General features: G+C 42.5%; 1 protein-coding gene across 1 annotated transcript; it reads right to left on the bottom strand.

Annotated features, from left to right (window-relative positions):
* Positions 1-1,099: 1,099 nt before the first annotated feature.
* On the bottom strand, positions 1,100-18,687 carry RP2 (RP2 activator of ARL3 GTPase). The gene is made up of 5 exons (XM_082494138.1): positions 18,539-18,687; positions 9,444-10,109; positions 6,983-7,097; positions 5,758-5,843; positions 1,100-1,780 (listed from the first exon to the last, which is right to left on the bottom strand). Exons 1-5 carry the CDS (start codon positions 18,671-18,673, stop codon positions 1,697-1,699), a joined length of 1,086 nt encoding a protein of 361 aa, XP_082350264.1. The 5' UTR covers positions 18,674-18,687; the 3' UTR covers positions 1,100-1,696.
* Positions 18,688-19,072: the final 385 nt, after the last annotated feature.

Raw genomic sequence — 19,072 nt, forward strand, 5'->3', positions numbered from 1 at the left:
ATATAAAACAAAAATCCTGGCTTGCTAAGTGCAAATAAGTGGCAATTTTCACCACCAGTCAGATTCTGGTGGCAGTTTGATTTTATTTCACTTTGTCAAATAAGAACATTTCACAAAAGTGACGTTTATTCTTACCTTCAGTACACTAATGGTTTAGTGACTTCAGGAGATATTCTTCCTTATTTAATCTATGCATAACTTTAACAAGAGGTCCTACAGACATATTCTCAATATATAGTTTAAACCAAGGGCAAGCATTTGCCTAGTAGCAACAAAATGACAGCTCAGAACACCTCTCGGGCATGACAGAATTATGAATTTCAGGAGAACAGATTCTTTCATGTGCTAATTCTAAAAAAATCAGGAAGAGATGTGTTTTTAGCCACCCACTTTTGGAGCTCCAGAGCTGTGAAACTGATGAGTCGAGACTCATTTTCAGTTAAGATGCACAGGATCTTACCTTTTGACAGATGACCATATGGAGGAAATTATTGCTTTAGCACCTCAACACAGCCCCAGTCCATTCAATGGATTGTAACAGCTACATAAACTGGCAAGCCACTATTTTCATTAAGAAATTTGGTTTTGTGCATCTGCATGCACAAACTGTTCAAGTATTACAGAGGGCTTGTAAACCTGGACATAAGCTTTAAGTACGTGTAGAAAAATCAGTAAGAATGTAATATGCAAAAATAAATCCATCACATCTTTAATATCAGTATAGATTTGCATTCTAATATGCACTATATAGCAATACGCATCCTTACTGATCACTATTCAAATGCATTTCTGAAAATGCTAGTAGAACTTCTTCGGTCTGTTTTTAGAATTAATCCAAAATAAACCCTACAGTAGTGCGTAGTACTTTACAACCAAGTTTCAGTACTAGGTGCCAGGGACTTATCGCTCCGAGTCCAAGGGAACCTCATGTATATCCCATACATGATTTGGAATACATGAGGCAGCTGTAGCGCCAGAGACCTTGAGCGGACCTTGGAGCATCTTCAGCTGAGCACTCATGCTCAGAATTACCTCAAAGCAGAAGAGCTGGCCGAGTGCTCACTTACACCACTGCTGTTACGACAAGTCTCAGCATAAACACTACTGCAAACAACTTTATTCAAAAAAGATGCTGAAGCAGAATAAGCTAGATGTACATTTTATAAGTCATGCACTGCTTCTGAAAGCATGCTATAAAGAGAATTCATTTCAGACTAGGCTTTCAGAAAAAGTCAACGACTACAGCTTCCTCCCTGACCCCCAATTAAGATAATTTGCACGTGGGAAAGTTTTGAACAGTGAGTTTAGAAAGTGCATTTACGTGAAACAACATGTCAATTACTATTGCATCAAATTTGGATCAGCATTGCACTTTTCAAATATGTTTTACCATTAGATGTTGACAAGAAACATTCAAGTGTCAATAGAACTTTAGAAATCACTGTAAAAAGTTAGTAGAAAACCTCCATTGTTTCTGGAGTCAAAATATAAGTTTCAAACACAATGCACATGGGGAGCTATGCCATTTACTCCAGTTCAGGTAATATGGTATTAAAACCACCAATAGCTTTATAAAAGACATATACAAGAAATACAAAACCAAATGACAAAACTTCTCAGATACTACTACAATATTCAAGCCATGTGACATCCAAGTGCTAAGACAAACCATACGTGAACACCTTCATGTTAAGCTTCACATTCCCATCTGCATGTCAGCGAAGTTGTAGAAATTGTCTACATCTTGAGACGCTGATGCCTTGCTCTCCGATACAAAAACCTGTTTTATTAAACAAGGAAATAGTTATGAATCACTAATAAAGAAGTTCAAGTAGTCTTTGCTCATTTGGAGCCAGTAATGGTTAGTTTTATTTTTGCATTTCACGAGAGGCATGACTCCGTTGGTCTCCACTGTGTGACAGAATGGTCCTAGAATTCTCTCAGCCCTGATGCGCCCTTTGTGTACCCGTCAACTGTTCCTATCAGACTTGCTCTCTGCAGTAACCCTAGCCTTCCGCTGATAGGAATTAAAATTTTTGGGCTCAATTATTAATGGGGCACAACTTTAGCTAGTGTCCATTTAGATTTATTTTGCTTGGTAAAGTCAAACTCTGTCGGGAGTCTGGGGGTGGTGGGGAGGGAACAAACACACAAAAACCTTAGACTACCATTAAGCTTTCCTTTAACAGAAAGGCAGAGTTTGTAAGAAAGACTCCCTTGCACTATATTCCCCTCAAAAAAACTTAGTTGCTTCTTCATGAGGTGATTATTTTTTAAAATAAGTTCAATTACATTTGCATTTTGCAAAATTGATCAACGCATGTGAAAGCCCAAGCTCTAGGACAGTCATCTTTGAAAGCTTTCAGCAAATCAACTACAAATGCCTTAGGCAATGCCCAAATCATTCAGTGTAACAGAAAGTGTGGTGGCTGTTCATCAATCTCAACATGCAAGTGATAGCCTCAATCAAAAATTTAAATTGAGTTCTCACTATCTTGTGTTTTCTGTACCTCAAGAGGAAATTATCACTGTCTCAGCCCATCAGTGTTGGCGCAGCCAACTGAGCTATTCTGAAGTGCACTGGGACTGTTGGAATGGGTTATTCCAGATAACTATGCTCCCACAGTCACCACTTTTCTGCTTCAGCTCAGAATACCATGTGAATGTAAACTGTGACAGTTCCTTGAATTGGTTTACTTAAACTATTTTTTAAGATAAAAATCCTATTGTCCATTAAAGTTCCAATTTAAAAAAAATATATCTCACAAAGTGAGCAGTTTCCTAGACTGTTGCTTAGACACATGGTAGACTTCTGTTTGAAGGGCCTTGAGAACATCTACTAATTATCTGGCAGTTGTTTGGTGCAATAGTGATTGGTACCACAGCCACAACAATTGAATACCTTCTTTCAGCATCCTTCTCTACCAGGATATTACAATTTACATTTTGCAGAGTATTTTATGAATAAGCGACGAGATGGAGGAACAATACTAGAAAGCACGCCAAAAAAAGTGCAGAAGGTCACACTAGAATGAATGTCAGAGGTAAAGAGTGTAGACATACCTAGTTCACACAAATAGGAAGTTCCGCTTAAGTGCACAGTGTAGAGCTCTCTTTATAAGACACTGTTTCTACTAAACAGCTCAAAAAGGTCTCGTGGTGCTATTGCTGAAGAACTTTTCTACCCTTACTAAAGTATCTAGAGTTGTTTATCAGATTTATTTCAGAAACAAAAACCTGGTGAAATTAAGGTGATTAACAGATTAATTTAATCATTTTTAGCTGCAGTTTTTAAATGCCAATGTAGCCACTGCTTTTTCAGATTAATCTCCTGCAAAGTCTTACGGGATACAAGTCTTCCTAAGAGCTTTTGTCATTGTTTCTTGATCAAGGATACCTATGATTCTTTCTGAGCACTATAACAACTCTCAAACATAGAATCATAGAATCATAGAATCAGTGAGGTTGGAAGGGACCTTTAAGATCATCAAGTCCAACCATTAACCTACCCTGATAAAAACACCACCACTCCTAAACCATGTCCCTAAGCACCTCATCTACCCTTTTCTTAAACACCTCCAGGGATGGTGAATCCACCACCTCACTGGGCAGCTTATTCCAATGTTTAATAACCCTTTCAGTGAAAAAATGCTTCCTAACATCTAATCTAAACCTGCCCTGACATAACTTGAACCCATTTCCTCTTGTCCTATCACTTGTCGCCAGGGAGAAGAGGTCAGCTCCCATCTCTCTAAAACCTCCTTTCAGGTAGTTGTAGAGGGTGATAAGGTCTCCCCTCAGCCTCCTCTTCTCCAGGCTAAACAACCCCAGATCCCTCAGTCGTTCCTCATAAGGTTTGTCCTCCAGACCCTTCACCAGCTTTGTAGCCCTTCTCTGGACACGCTCCAACACCTCAATGTCCTTCTTGTAGTGAGGGGCCCAAAACTGAACACAGTACTCGAGGTGAGTACCAGTGCCGAGTACAGGGGGATGATTACTTCCCTAGTCCGGCTCACCACACTATTCCTGATGCAGGCCAGGATGGTGTTGGCCTTCTTGGCTGCCTGGGCACACTGCTGGCTCATGCTCAGCCGGTTGTCCACCAACACCCCAGGTCCTTTTCTGCCAACATGATAAAGGCAGCCAACAATGAGGTGAAACTTTTTTTATTTAGCAGTCCTGAACCTTCTGGCAATAATAAGTCTGAAGTTTGTTACTCCCTAAATTGCTTCTAAATTATGTCCCAAGAAAGAAATACATTTTCTAAAAAAACATATACTCATATATACATATATTCAATTGTCTAGGGATCCATGCACAAACCCAGTGTTTATCAGAAGTTTTGGAGCTACATTTTATCTAAATAAAGATATATACTTCTCAGGAAGCCCTGCTTCTTAATTCACTGCAGCAAGTAATTAATGAGTGAGGTAAATTTTACTATGGAACCAGGCTGTAAACAGAAGTTTTAAATCCAAATGCAATAATTTCACATTTGAAACTGATCCCAAACACTACAGATTACCTCCAAGAACAACGCTTACTTCACAGCATGAAGTGCACAGTCTGAGGTTTCTGGATCCATCTAAGATCAGGGCATTCATAGTGTTAAAACAACTGACACCAGTCATTTTAGTGAGGAAAATATAAAATTTTATTTGTTCTAATAATTAATATCACTTCAGTCTTTGAATAGAGAAAAAGATGTAGAAGAACCAGTGAGTTACCTACCTAGTATCATCTTTGTTCTGTGTGAAAAAGAAAAATAAATGCTAACCACACTAAAAAAAAAAAAGCCACTGTAAGCTCCTACTTAAAGAGGCCATTTTTATGGCAAATTTGCATCAATGACTTTTGGGTCACAAGAAGAATCAGTAATATCACAACACTGCCTAGACTGTAGTTCTAGTATTCTCCAGACTCAGAGAGCCAAATTAAGGGCCACAACACATCAGATTTTTGCTGGTACAATAGCAAACATTAGTTGCATTCGAGATGACTTACTACAAAATGACTGTTTTCCAGAAACTGGGCAGTCTAGTTCCGAGTAACTCTTTCGAAAGGAACTGAAAGACAGCAAGGAGCTGTACGGACACTATGTCTCAAAGACATTCTCGTTGTCTTTGAACAGCCGCTTGAAAGCAAAGAGTTTGTCACTTTCTCATTAATGGGAGTGCTCTAATTGCTTCCAGAAACTTTCTCAAAACTATTGCCATTCAGAGAAGTGGGCACAGCGAGCAAAGAGGAGGTATGGTGTAAAGACGTTACAGAAAAGAAGTTGATGGAATAAAAAAAAAAAAAAAAAAAAGCCTTTGAAGGAAGGTATTCTGCAATATTCTACACAGCAAAAGTAAACCTTGGAAAAAAGTTGTAATCCCATCACATTATCTGTCAGGGTTTAATACACTAGGACATCATAAAGCATACTTCAGTATAAGACTTGGAGCAGAGCTTTTTCCCTATTTTTACTATATTTACAAAACTTGTTTTTACTATTAAGTGAAATAATGGTTTTAAGTGGAAATCTTCTATTCTTCAATGGATACTTTCCTTACTAGGGCAATTTGTCTTGTCTCTGACAAGCAACTTCAGTTTTGAGTACAAAAAAACCCAAACCAAACAAAAAAATAGGATATTCGGATTTTACTATTCAGAAACCTAAAAAGATCGTGCAGTATGTCAGCGCTACAGCTTCACCATGAAGTATCCTAGACGTTCTGTAACATTTTCTGCCAATAAAACAATACACCAACTTACCTTGGTCCCACTAAAAACATCATTTATAGTGCTTCGACATCCTTCCACAGCACCATCTCCATTGAACTCCAAAGCAACCACTGGACCTAGAAGATAGTTTAATCTAGAATCAATACTACTTTTAAGCTTGGCATCGAAACAGTAGATTTCTCAACCCATAGGGAATTGTGAAGCTTGTAAGAAGCTATTTATGGTTTTTGCTTGAGCAACCATAATGCAGGATAAAGAACTAAAAACACTTAGCCATAGCTTCAAAGTACAATGTTATCTGAGAAGAAAATATCTGCAATTCCATGCTCATTTTTGCAGAGATTCTGGCAGGATTCCAGTTATACTTCTTGAAAGGCAGCAATGGTGCAAAAATGCCATGAAGCACAGGGCATCATGGAAGTGAGTCAGACTGTACTGCTCAAATTGTGAGCCATTTCACAGACATCTGGAGTAGGACTGAGTCATTCAGGCATTTTTGCCTCAGCCCCAAGATAGCAAACTGCCTGATTTTTAGACTTGTTCTCACCCACTATTTGCAGATCCCCTTTCTCTGGTTTCATTCTGAACATGTTATTTCTTCCCACACGGGTGCAAAATAGCCCTTAAACTAGACTATCATCTGATAAGTACAATAACTTTTGTCCAATTCTTGCAATGAGCATCACAGACCTCTTATGTTACTACGAAGAAAACCTGCATGTTGCTACTAAGTTTGGGAGCGTGTATTGAGCTGTAGTGTGTAACAGATGGCAAGATGTCAGTACTTATGCAGGAAGAGACAAAAACCAATTACAGTCAGATCAATAAAAAGGCTTTTGAAATACTTTGACAGTACACCAGTCAAAGAGGAATTTAACACTTGCCTGCTTTGTACACATCTATACTGATTTGCTTAAATATGTATACATCTAGATGGTTGAGCAGCAATGGTGATAAGTTAGAAATAGTCTAAAAGCATGAGCTTCTTTTGACCACCCCAGACAGATCTGCATGTGCCACTGCTCCTGAGCTATGTGGTTGGACCACTAGAGGGGAGGCAGAGCCACAAAATAGCTCATTTCTGATGCCTTCAGGAGTTTTGGCTGGTTTAAGGCCTACTGAGGCTTCCAAAACTCATCTCAACTGGCTCACTATGCCCTTGAAACACAAGTTTCTCCTTCATTCCTCTTTCTTCTTCTCTAGTGACAGCTAGATTTCTATATCAAGAAGAGAAAGAAAAAAACCACAAACTCACCTTTTTCAAGCAGCGGAATGAATTCTGATGCACACTGCTGGAAAACTCTGTGAGCATCCTCTGCCTTCATTGAGACTTCTTTAGTCTGTACCAGCTGAAAGCCTTTGCCAGTCATCTGTTAAGAGAGAAAGAATTCATGTTAAAAATACTACTAAGGCATAGAGTTCAGCTTGAGTATCCAGATGACACTGGAATACACTGGCGTACACCCATTTGCCGCATACACATTAAGCCACAGAGCAAAGGGACCCTTTTTGCTCTTTTCAAAGACCATTTGCTTTTTCTACATTTCTGTTTGTTTTCATTCCATTCATCCAGATTTTCTCCTCTGCCCTAGCACACCTTGAGGAGTAAATGTGAATGTTTTTGTTCTATATTATGGCCCAGGGTTGTGTTTTTTTTCCCCCACAATCCCTCACAAGCTGAAACTAATAGGAGTTAAAAGCATTCAGCATCTGGAGTCAAGCAGTTAGTTCTCATTAGTCTGCAACAGTTCAGTCAAGCGTTAGCTCAAACTCTCATCTATCCACTGCTGAAGTTTTCCATTTTGGAAAAAAAAAAAAAAGTTTTGAACTTTCAAACACACACAGCTTTTTACTTCAAATCTAATATGAAACGAAAAGCATGTGGAGAAGGAACAACTGTAGAGCAGTAGGGTTTCCACAGAACCTAACTAGTCTTTTAGCATCTTCTTAACTCTAATTTCTAAAGAACCACTAACAAAAGAGAACACATTTATTATCCTCTCTGCTGCAGCTATTCCTTCTGAAAAAGACCAAAACAACACCAACCCTTAAGTATCATTATCTTTTTTCACTCAACTAGCTCTTAGTAACTCAGTTACATAAAAAAACAACAGGGCAGTGGGGAGGGGCATGGGAACACCCTACAGCTTTCTTCCCTTGCAGTTTCCTTGTAGCTCTGAGGAGAAGGATCTGGGGGTTGTGGTAGACAGTAAATTATCCATGGCCCAGCAATGTGCCCTTGTTGCCAAAAAGGGCCAATGGAATCCTGGGCTGCATAGGGAAGAGTGTGGTCAGTAGATCAAAGGAGATCATTCTCCCCCTCTACTCTGCACTGGTGAGGCCACAACTGGAATACTGTGTCCAGTTCTGGGCTCCCCAGTTCAAGAGGGACAGGGAACTGCTGGAGCGAGTCCAGCGAAGAGCAACTAAGATGATTAAGGGATTGGAGCATCTCCCTTATGAGGAAAGGCTGAGAGAGCTGGGACTCTTTAGCCTGGAGAAGAGAAGGCTGAGGGGAGACCTTATTATGGCATACCAGTATCTAAAGGGTGGGTTGAAGGAGGATGGAGCCAGGCTCTTTTCAATGGTTCCAAGTAACAGGACGAGGGGTAATGGGCACAAGTTAGAACACAGGAAGTTCCGTTCAAATACACGGAAACACTTCTTTATGGTGAGGGTGACAGAGCACTGGCACAGGCTGCCCAGGGAGGTTGTGGAGTCCCCTTCCCTGGAGATTTTCAAGACCCACCTGGATGCAGTCCTGAGTAATGTGCTCTAGGCAATCCTGCTTTGGCAGGGGAGTTGGACTAGATGATCTCTAGAGGTCCCTTCCAACTCTGAAAATTCCATGATTCCGTGATTAAAAACCCAAGGGAAAGAGTTCCATTGGTTGTTTTGTTGATCATACAACACTGCTATTAGCAGCTTTTGCAAATACCTCTCCCTCAGAAGCTGTAGCTCATGGTTACTGGCTTTGCTGTGTCATCCCTGGCACTCCAGGACCCTAAAAGCAGCCAGCCACTCCCAGATTTTAGCCACAGGAAAGCCTAAACTCAGCCAAGCTTGGGAGTTGCTGCCTCCTGGGGAGGGGAGGAAAGGACAGCACCAGCTATTTAAGTAATCGAAGACAGCTGATCAGCTGTGACAAACACTCACTGCCTCTTTCAGAAAAAAATTCCAATACTGGGTGGCAGGGGGATACAATTTAACTTGTTGGTTTGTGGTTTGTTTTTTTTTTTTTTAATTGTTGTTGGGTTTGTTTTTTTTTTTTTTTTTAAGAGTCTCTGTTAGTACTGTAAAAATTTTCAATACAGACTGTTTTGTTAGCGGTGACTTTCAGGGCAATAAGCTAGCAAGTTAACTGGCTATATCCCTTTCACAAGCGTTGCTGATCACTTACTTTACCTTTGGCCAAGTTCATCGAATCAACTACATATTTTCTTCAGAAAGTAGCTTTGATGCACCACAGTGGAAAAATACACTGAAACTGTTAAGAGACAGATGTGCCACTCACAGGATGTCAGCTGTAAAACAACTGTCTGATCAGATGAGCTCCAGTCTCTTACCTTGCTTTAAGGTTTTAAACAGTACAGTTGCTCGATACGGTTAGTAGACAAGCAGAGCCCCTTCATTCTCCCTTCAGGAAGCACCGGAGACATCCAGAGTAAAGTTCAATTTGAAATTCAAAAAGCTGAATAGAGACAAAGGTCGCTTACCTCATCAATTAACTTCCTGGCATTTGCAGTTGTGTAGTCACCAGCAAAAAACACAGCCAAACACGATTCATCACTGCTTTTCTGTCTCCGCCCTCGAGTTATTGGTATTATGCTCCTCATAGCATCGGTAGAAATTCTGACAGCTTTCAGCTCCTCAGAGCTGGGCAAAGGAACATAATCTTGTACTACAGCATTTTCAGGCAAAAGACCCCAGTTATTTTCTCCTGACACAGGGGTAAAGTCATGGATGTTGCTCCATGTGTTGTTGAAGATACTCAGTCCAGCATCTTTAAATTGTAAAGCAAGCTCAGGATAGTAGTACTGGAAACATCCAAATTTCATACCTGTGGAGGACTCAATAATGGGCTGGGTGGCACAGCACAAGAATACCTCCAGCTTTCTGCAGTCCCGAGTGCGAAACTGTTGGCAGGCCACTATGCATTTACAGTCTTTGCAGTCACGGAAAAACACACTGCCTTTTATTGGTCCTAAAAAGATTTGGCAGTTTATACAGTCATCAATAGTGATTGTAGCAGAATGGTCAAATATGTAGATATTACAATTCTCACAGTCCTGAATGACAAATTGTTGCCCTGCTACTTTTCCAGGCAGTCGACCCACAGTTTCGTCTTTAAGTCCAGAAAAAGTGTAATCTTTGGGGTCAACCTGAAGGAGAAAGGAGAAAAAAAAAAAAAACAACCACACACAAAAAACATTCAAGTCATCACATATAGAGAATATTATCATGCTAAACGTCAATTGCCTTGCATTAATTGAGGTAGCACTCAATTGTACAAGATACCATACCAGAAAACTCTTCAAAGTGTGAGGAAAGATCAGAAGCAGCTCTTTTAGCTAAGCTACTGAAATGCACAGTATTGAGGTACAGAGAACTGAAACTACACTTCTAAAATGATGCAGGGAAAAAAAACCACCCTAACTCAGTTTGTCCTCTAATAAAGAAAGGGGGTGGGGGAGCTAGTTTTCTCTGTGGACTCTAAGCTGGTTCAACAAGCATAATGGTCCTGCGTATTATCAAAATAACTGTAATAAAAGAACTGGCCAACATACTTAAAGATTCTTAAAGCTAGAGATACACAGTATTTCCTTTTCAAGTAGCTTTCTTGGTCATATTTTACCACACCTCAACATGTTGCAAGGAAAGTGCTTGAAAGCAGCAAGGTATCTCCTATATTACGTTTGCCAACTACAGAGCTTGCTTATCTGTGCCACAGCATTATCTTGTGCTAACAATGACAAGATTTTTGTGCTAACAGCAGCTATGTGACTATTTTAGCTACGACCAACAAGCAAACATTTGCAGAGGCTGGTCCAGGAGGCACATTACAGACCTCTCCTCCTCCACACTCCAGCACCTCCCTGCCAGGGAGGGACACTTGAGAGAGGCTGTGGCTTTCCCCAGGACTCTCAGTTGGGGAGCAGCGACTGAAGAGACACACAGCACCCAGGACAGTATGCGATACAGGTGGACAGCATGAATAACACAGCCGGTGCTGTTGCAACACTGAAGGAATTTGAGCTGGGTCATTTCTAGATATACATGAGTCTCAAGACAATTTTGCTTCCTGGAGCAAATTCTACTCTGCCCTCTTGTGAAAGCTTATTAAAATAGCACTTAGAAGTATACAAGTACCTGAACCAGTTTAACACAAGACCACTTCACAAACCTGCTATTTGATTATCAGCCCGAGAGCCCTAAAGCCTGCTGCACCGTAATAGGCGTTAATGCATTACAACAGTTTCTGTATAGCCGAATTTGTAAGAAACTCCTCCTCCTCCTCTTCAGCATTTCAGACTTTTGCATGAGATTTAGAGACCAGAAAAAGGCATAAACCAGAATAGGCTAGCACCAGACATTCGCTAAACCAGCTCAGCCTAGGTAGCTTTTGTCCACAAGAGCTAATGGAATCTAAAAGTCTCTACCAATCGATAAAACGCCCTCCTTTATGTACAAAATATCTGACCTCTGGACAGGAAAGGAGGTTTACAGCTGATGAATCTTCCAAATAAAATGCAAGTTGAGACAATGAAGACAGCTTCCTAGAAATCTCCCCTCAATCATACTTAATACCACTAGTACATATCCAGGAAAGTTAGTTGGAAGAGTTACAAATAAAATAAGGAGGCTTAAATGATAAGGTACACAGCACACAGACTCAGCCACACAGTATGATTAGGATTCAAACCCACCAGGGTCTTAAGTTTCATGTAACATTACATATTTGATCCATATATTAGATACTTATATCCTCTCATACTTGAGAACAGAAGTATCAAAATTGTTTGGACATGTTCTTCCCAGGCATCTCCTAGAACATTTATGCACATATATAGTGGGTTTTTTTAATAACCTTGGGAGACAGGCTTACTGCCTTCAAGACAGGGTACAGAGGAACAGTTACTTCTCTTACGAAGGAGAAGTTAAAAGTTTCCGGAACTTACAGCTTTTTTGAAAGTTGGTACTCAAGTGTGTCCTTCTAAACTGCTCTGCTCTAAAAAGCCTCTGAAGCAGCACTAGCTCGTCCTACATGGCAGCCCTACAGAGGCGTGTGAAACTTCAACTTCACCTTGCAATTTTATTTAGGCCTCCATGAAAAATGTTGGTTAGTCAGCTAACCCACAGCTTACAGACAGTTTCAAGTGAGAGCACTTGAGAAAGAGTAGTAGTTGAGTTTAATGATTAAAAAAAGAGCAGCTTATTACCAGATTCAGGAGCTCAATTTTATTTCCCTGATGTGAATTAAGAGTTCTGCACTGACAGAACTCTTACTTATCATTTGTTCACAACACTAGAGAGTTTGCCAATTTCCTCTAACTTTGCTTTGCAGTTCTCCTTTTAAAGGCCAAGAGTATTTATTGACTAACACTGCTGTACAGATTGGAGGGACTGAATGAAATAGATTTAACACTCTCTTCCCCCCCCCCCCCCGAGTTATTGCCCCTGTGAGGAGCGGGTAACCAAAGAGACTGTAGCAGGTCTGAATGCTTCACTTCCCCAGGTAAAAGAACCATGCCAGAGAACAGAGCGTGAAGACAGAACTACAATTTTGAGGATGCATCCAACAGCTGCTAATACACTTATTGCAGAGTTTCATACTTACCAGCACTGAAGTCTGCAGCTATCATCAACAGGTTAATATTAAATCAGTACATCCACTTTCCTTCCCCTGACAGTCAGCGCTAACTGCTTCTTGACCTCTGTCTCAGCAATGTAGGAAAAAAATCAGGCTAGGAAAACCAAGGGCAACAGAAGAAGGTAACATCTGCAGCCTCATACAACCCTAACCAGGGCTATGTAGATTTCTCTGCCCATTCATCTGGTGCAACTGTGAAATCATAAGCATGTGGCAGGTCAGTAAAAATCAACTGTTTGATAACTCACCTATTTATCCTTTGCATTTGGATAAAGCTTCGAAGAAGTTTGTCCAAATTCACATATCTCACCCAGACAGATGTTTTACTCTCCATCCCTTAATACATTTTTAAACATCTTTTCCCCCAGGCTGGTATATGTATGATGACAGTATTTATAGAAGCAACTTCTAACACTCCGCTGAATTTAAAGTTTTTGCAGTAGAGTCATGCATTAATAGACATGAGCACAACTAAAGAGTTGAAACCTTCTAACAGAAGTGCTATGCACAGGTTCAGAATTACTCCATAGAGTGACCTAAAATAACCAGATATGATGAAGAAAAGGTAATCCCTGCTTACACAATTTTCTTCCCCCTCAACAGAGGTACAGAAGTCTCATCTTCGGTTATTAGCAGTGACATTTGTGATAAATCTGTTACAAATGACTGGAGGAAAAACTGTAAGGAGCAGGGATTTTAGAGAACAAAGATAAGAGAAATGAAGGCAAAGAGAAGTTTGTCACTATTGCTTTGAACTCTAGGAAGTTCTGCTGCAACAAGTGTAAAATGTATTAAGCAGCTTTCCTTCCTGCAAACACTTGTTTTGCAAGAAGGTCAGAGGCCAGATGCAAGTTATCTGCAGCCTTCACATCACTTCAGCCACCATTATCCAGTTTACTGGCACCAAGACTAAGCAGCTCCCATTTGGAAGACGACTTAGAAGTACCAGACCCTCACAGTTTTTAGTGGTAACTATGCCTAGAATTACCAAGGATTCTAACAGCTTCTTGACCTCTTTCTGGTATGAGTTCATGTCTTAACAAGACTTTTTCACCGGTTCCATCAGGAAAGGAGTTTTAGTCAGCAATGATACGCCACCACAAATATGAGAAGGTACTTCTGTTCTTAATGGATTATGGTTCTCCCCTAGTCACCTGGGTCTGCTGAGCAAACAGTACTTTGTAAAGTCTTTCTAAACCACTTACATTAAGGTCTTCTCTTTTAAATATCACTCTTAAAAAAATAATTCCCTAAATCACAACAGATGGCGGTTCAGCTATGGACTGATACACAGTCGATGGATGACATACAAGAGTTGGCTGCTGACCCAGTAACATTAAAATCTGCAGCTATAGGGTAGGGACACAAACTTAAGAGGCTTTACATGCTATTTTTGTCAGTAGGGGAATTAACAGAAAGGAAATTAGAAAGAAGAGTGCATTCCCAGGCCTAGACACTTCTGCATATTCCTACTTGCATGGGTTTGGTGCCCTTAAGCACTGAGTTGCAACATCCTCTGGAGACTGTTGAAGTTACTCACCCCTGGCAGATTTCTAGATTCTTAGGCAACAAGAAAAGGTGGAAAGAGAAGAGGTAGAGGTTCCAGTCACTAGCATACAGTTTTTCATCTTGGAGCATCTCCTGTGCAGCTTGACTTTAAATGTAGCCAATACAACAGTCTGAACGCACATTTCATTCTATTCTTTATAATCTTCCCTCTCTTCCAGAGTACCTGTAATAGCATAAAATGGTCATTCTCATACTTTTCTAAGCAAGAATACTGCAGAATGGAGAAGAGGAACGGAAGCTAATACATGCCTATATCTGACTTAACTGTTAATATTGTTTAATATGAACCTGCTGACTGTTTCTCAGTTGATAGACTAAGTTTTAAGAAATACAGCAGTAGTTCTTTTGGTGCACCAGGAAGGGTGAGGGAGATACACTGGATTTAAGGACAAAATATGTCACTGTCTAGTTAGGAAAAGAAAGGAAGCAATTTTATTTATATTCCAAAATAAAATATAAAGTGGGTACCAAAATGAGAAATAGATAGTTCAAGATGTCCATGTCAGCCCAGACCATTCTAGCAGAATCCTCAAATGTAACTAACAAAAGACTATCTATGATTTACGTAGAACGTTAAGCTCTCAGGTTTTTTTAAACTCAATATAGCCATCACAGCCTGATATAGCAATGATAGCTGCGTGTTTCCTATCAACTAAAGCAGTCAAGTTGCAAGTCAATCAACATAAACCAAAACCTTACTTGTTCCTTCTAAAAGGAAAAATCACCTGGGAAGGAAAGTCCCTCTAAGCTTTAAATGCCATTGCGATCATAATTAATCTAATCCTACTTCTTTAAAGGCATCAGGCACAGCAAAAAAAAGATGATGCAGACTTTTGTGTTTCTTCTCCTGCAGAGAAGGTTACAGCATGTGGTTTTATCTGCCATCACAAGACACAAAACCCCAGTGAATACATACCCATATTCAGTTACTGCTGATCACCCTGGTCACACATGTAAACAACGTTAGTCACACAGAATGGAAGGAAAGGAAAAGGGAAGCCAGGAGCAGAAACACAATTTTACATTCCAGGTGGAAACCTAGCTGAAGAAGGCTGAGGAAGGCCAAGCACCACCAAGTTCCTCTTCCACACTTGGTCAGAAGGGGACTCTGATGACAACCTAATGACATGACAAGTCCCCAGGATGCGGTGCAGCAGTAGCAGACTGTAATTCTCCTGGACTAAGAATCACAGAGCAACAAGAACTGAACACTCATTCTCTTCGCTTCTGTTTTCAAGATAAGCTGATCCTTTGATTCGTCTATTACATCACAAGTAATCTTCACACAGTCCTCTGAAGCCAAGGGTCAGAAAGCATTACAGAGATCCCAGCAGACTTATGACGCAATCTAAGTTTCATTAATTTTTGCATACCTTAAAAACCAGACTTCTGTCCTCACTTAAATGAGGTCACGTAGAAATCTGAAAGCCCCCTCAAATTTGTATACTTTCCTTAATTTTAATTCAGCTATCAGCATCTTACAATATTTTGTATTTGGAGTTTTCTACCACACAGTCCATTTTCAGGACTATTATACAAGAGTTACATGATCACAAGGACATTGTCGTATTACTACACTAGCAGACAGTACCAATACTAATAATCTTTTGCCACCAGACCACAATTAAAATAGACTACGCTAACGACGCTGTCCTTCAGGAGCAGAAGAAATAGTTTCATTGGAGGAAACCCTCAGGTTCAGAGCTGCTTCTAGCACAGCTATCAGTTGCCTCTTTTCACATCCCTAATCAGACAAGTATGCACATGAGTGTGCCTGCATTTCTCTGCCTAGTGAGAGTGTCAGCATGGCATTAGTTTACAGTAAGACAGCTGGAGTGTCTGAGCAGCAAGACTTACCCACCAGTATGAACATACAGAGGGCAGCTTACAAGAACTGTAGACAATCATCAAACCTGCTTGCAGAACTGCACTATATAACCAAAACTGTATCACCGAGCAAGAGAGCAGAAAATTAGAAACACACCCCCAACCCAAATAGTGCAATGACACATTACTGAAAGTAGCGGGAAACGAACGTCACTAGACCACTAGCACATCTTTTGCCAGAGTTGAGGTTTTCTGGGTTCAGAATACAATTTAATGCACTTGATGAACAAAAAGGAGTCTTGATGCCACAAGTTTTCTGCCTGGCTTCAATCTAACTTTGTGTACAAACACAAATTGTGAAATGAATGAGTATAATATATGTGATGCATTAGAAATGAGAAAGCAACAGGATAATGTATCAGAGACAATACTTAACACTACTATATTAACACTGACTTAGTATCACTTAATACAAGCTTGGGATCAACAAGTTTAGCTCACTCAGGGCTCAGTATTCCTTTACCTAAGACCGGGTGTCTCAGTACTGCTTCCCTGGTTTAACGTACTAAGCATATATCCAAAAGCCCAATGAAAGATAAGGCTGCAGAGAGCAAGAGGCTTAAACATTAAATAGCTGCTCTTGAGCAGCTAATTTGACGGCTTCCTCAGTTCAGCAGCACAGCCCAAACTCACCAATTCTTCTGGTTTCGAAGAGTCCTTTACAGAAAAGGAGGAAGTTGTTGTACATGCAATACATTACGTGCTTTTTTTTCCTCCACAGAGATAACTTGTTGTTGCTGCAAGAGCCTCGTCTGTTAGCTTAAGCCTACTTCCAGCACATTAACAACAGTCACCTCCTTAGAAACGCTTCAGAAAACAGGCAGCCTTGTTGCTATGTCCTGACTTTCCTCCTGTTAGTTTTAGAAGTTAGCGTTATATGAGCAGATGGGGTAGAAAGTCTCATATCAGTTGAGCTGTAGCTGATGAATCTGCCCTAAGATTAAATCATGTGATTTCAAATGCTCATTTGGTAGTGTGCTTTTGTACAGAGCTAAGATTTGTTCTGCTACTCTAAAATAGGGTTTCAGTACGGCCCTCTCCCTGTTAGTACAGTCTCCATACAAGTAACAAGCTGCCATCCTCCCCTTCTCTCTCCAACGCTGCACTGCAAATATCCACTAGCAAGTCAGAGCAACAAGCCCAACACAGATCAACGGTCTTTATCCTCAGGGAACTGATTCCTCCGGGCCATGCGCACGCTCTCTAGCTCATCTCCATCCCAGCTTGTCTTAATCTACTCGGAAGACTTAAGGGACACCCTAGAGCACCCAGCTAAGTTTAAAAAACCAAGCAAACTAAGCATTCAAATAAGTTCACACATTTTCTTTTCTATACTTGTAAAATATGGCCTAAAGGTTGGGGATTGTTAAAACCACATCAATTAAGTTTATGGCCTGCCCCATTTTCTCCTTCCCCCACCCAAAGACGGCTAGAGAGGAGGGGAGACCTGGCAGGGCTATGATGCCATGATGCATTTAGGAAGTGAAACTTGAAACGAGGGTGGGAAGATATATATTTAATCCAGCATTTAAGTGCCTTCCTGCTTGAGACTTTGTATTGCCTTCAACAGGTCAGGAAAAAGCACTGGGAAAGATCTGTCTCCCTCTGTCACTTCAGGGACTGAGGGGCTAGTCCTAGTTCCTCTGGCCTTTCAAAAACAAATAAAAAAAACCAAACCAAACAAACAACAAACCCCCACCACCTAAACAAACAAAGAACAAAAAAAAACACACCAAAACACCAACAACCCAAGCAGCCAGGCAGGAAGAATAACTATTGCTGACAGTCAGGACACAAGTTTTAAGCCCTCACTGAAGTACCGGGTGAGGGGCTCCAGCTCCCGCAGGCACGAACCGCTCCCCACTAATTGCCATTACAGGGCTTTGCTGGGCCGAAGCGCGCACCCACGGGGGGCTCCAAGCTCTACCAGAAACCCCGACGGCGGGCGGACGGACAGACAGACGATCCCTCACCACCCGCGGTGGCTGTCACAGCCAAGCGGATGGCTCCCGCCTGCCTGGACGGGCGGTACGAGCCGCCCACAGCCCACGGCCGCACCGCCTCACGCCGGTGGAGGTGGGGGCAGCAGACACCCCACGCCCCCTCCCCGGGGCACAGCCTGACCGGGGACCGGTGCTCGCACCGGCGGCAGCCGCAGGACCCGGCGCGCCGCCCCCTCCCCTTGCGCAATTTGAGACTGCCTGGTAAAATCCTCAGGCTAAATACTTTTAATTTATTTTTTTAAGTAAATGCACTGAGCTGCACGGACCCAGCCCTAACACCGACACGGGGGGGGGGGGGGGGGGAAGCTCCTTACCGGGGTCGCTTCCCCCCACCGCCCCCGGCGAGCCCGACGCAGGGGGGGACCCCACCGCGGCTACAAGACCCGCACACTCCGTGCGGCCGGAGAGGGCGAGGCGCTGCCCGCCGAGACTAGCCGGTCCCCCCGCCCGGCCTCGGCCCCGGCCCCAGCCCCAGCAGTACCTTGGCTCGCTGGTCCCAACTGTACTGCGGCGGCGCCTTCTCCTCACCGGCTGCCGCGTCTTGGCCGGTTCCCGCTGCCGCCTGCTGCTGGCCGCCCTGCGCCGGCTTCCTACGGCGGGAGAAAAAGCAGCCCATGGCGGCACCGCCGCCGCCCGCCCGGCCCGCGGGGAGAGGGCTGGGAGGGCGGGAGCACGCGCCGGCACCGCCCCGCCCGCTTCCGGTCCCCCCCCCCCAGGTCTCCCGTAGCGACGGCGACACTTCCCGCTTCCACACCCACCCCCCCGACCGTCCCCGGGCGGGCCGGGGAGGCCCATGTCCTGCAGCAAGTCGCTTTTTCTCACTGCAGGCCGCACCGCCCTCCCGGTGTGTGACACCGCCGGCCCCGCCGCTGCCGCCCCACCCGCTTCTCAGCGGGCCGCGCCGGGAGGCCCCGCCGGTGCCCCGGGTTCCTGCAGGGTGGGAACCCACGGGGAACCCACGGCTTTGTGCCGTCCTGTGTGAACGGCTGGGCGGGCTTTTTACGTCTGTCCTGGT

Source organism: Vanellus vanellus (genome assembly GCF_965231255.1).
Source record: "Vanellus vanellus genome assembly, chromosome: 1".
Taxonomy (NCBI): domain Eukaryota; kingdom Metazoa; phylum Chordata; class Aves; order Charadriiformes; family Charadriidae; genus Vanellus; species Vanellus vanellus.

Excerpts from the sequence above, each read along its gene's own strand:
- RP2 (XM_082494138.1), bottom strand. The coding sequence starts at position 18,673 with ATGGGCTGCTTTTTCTCCCGCCGTAGGAAGCCGGCGCAGGGCGGCCAG. Across the intron at positions 10,110-18,538 it reads GTTGGGACCAGCGAGCCAAG|GTTGACCCCAAAGATTACAC; the intron begins GTACTGCTGGGG and ends TTTCTCCTTCAG. Across the intron at positions 5,844-6,982 it reads CATTCCGCTGCTTGAAAAAG|GTCCAGTGGTTGCTTTGGAG; the intron begins GTGAGTTTGTGG and ends ACTATCTTCTAG.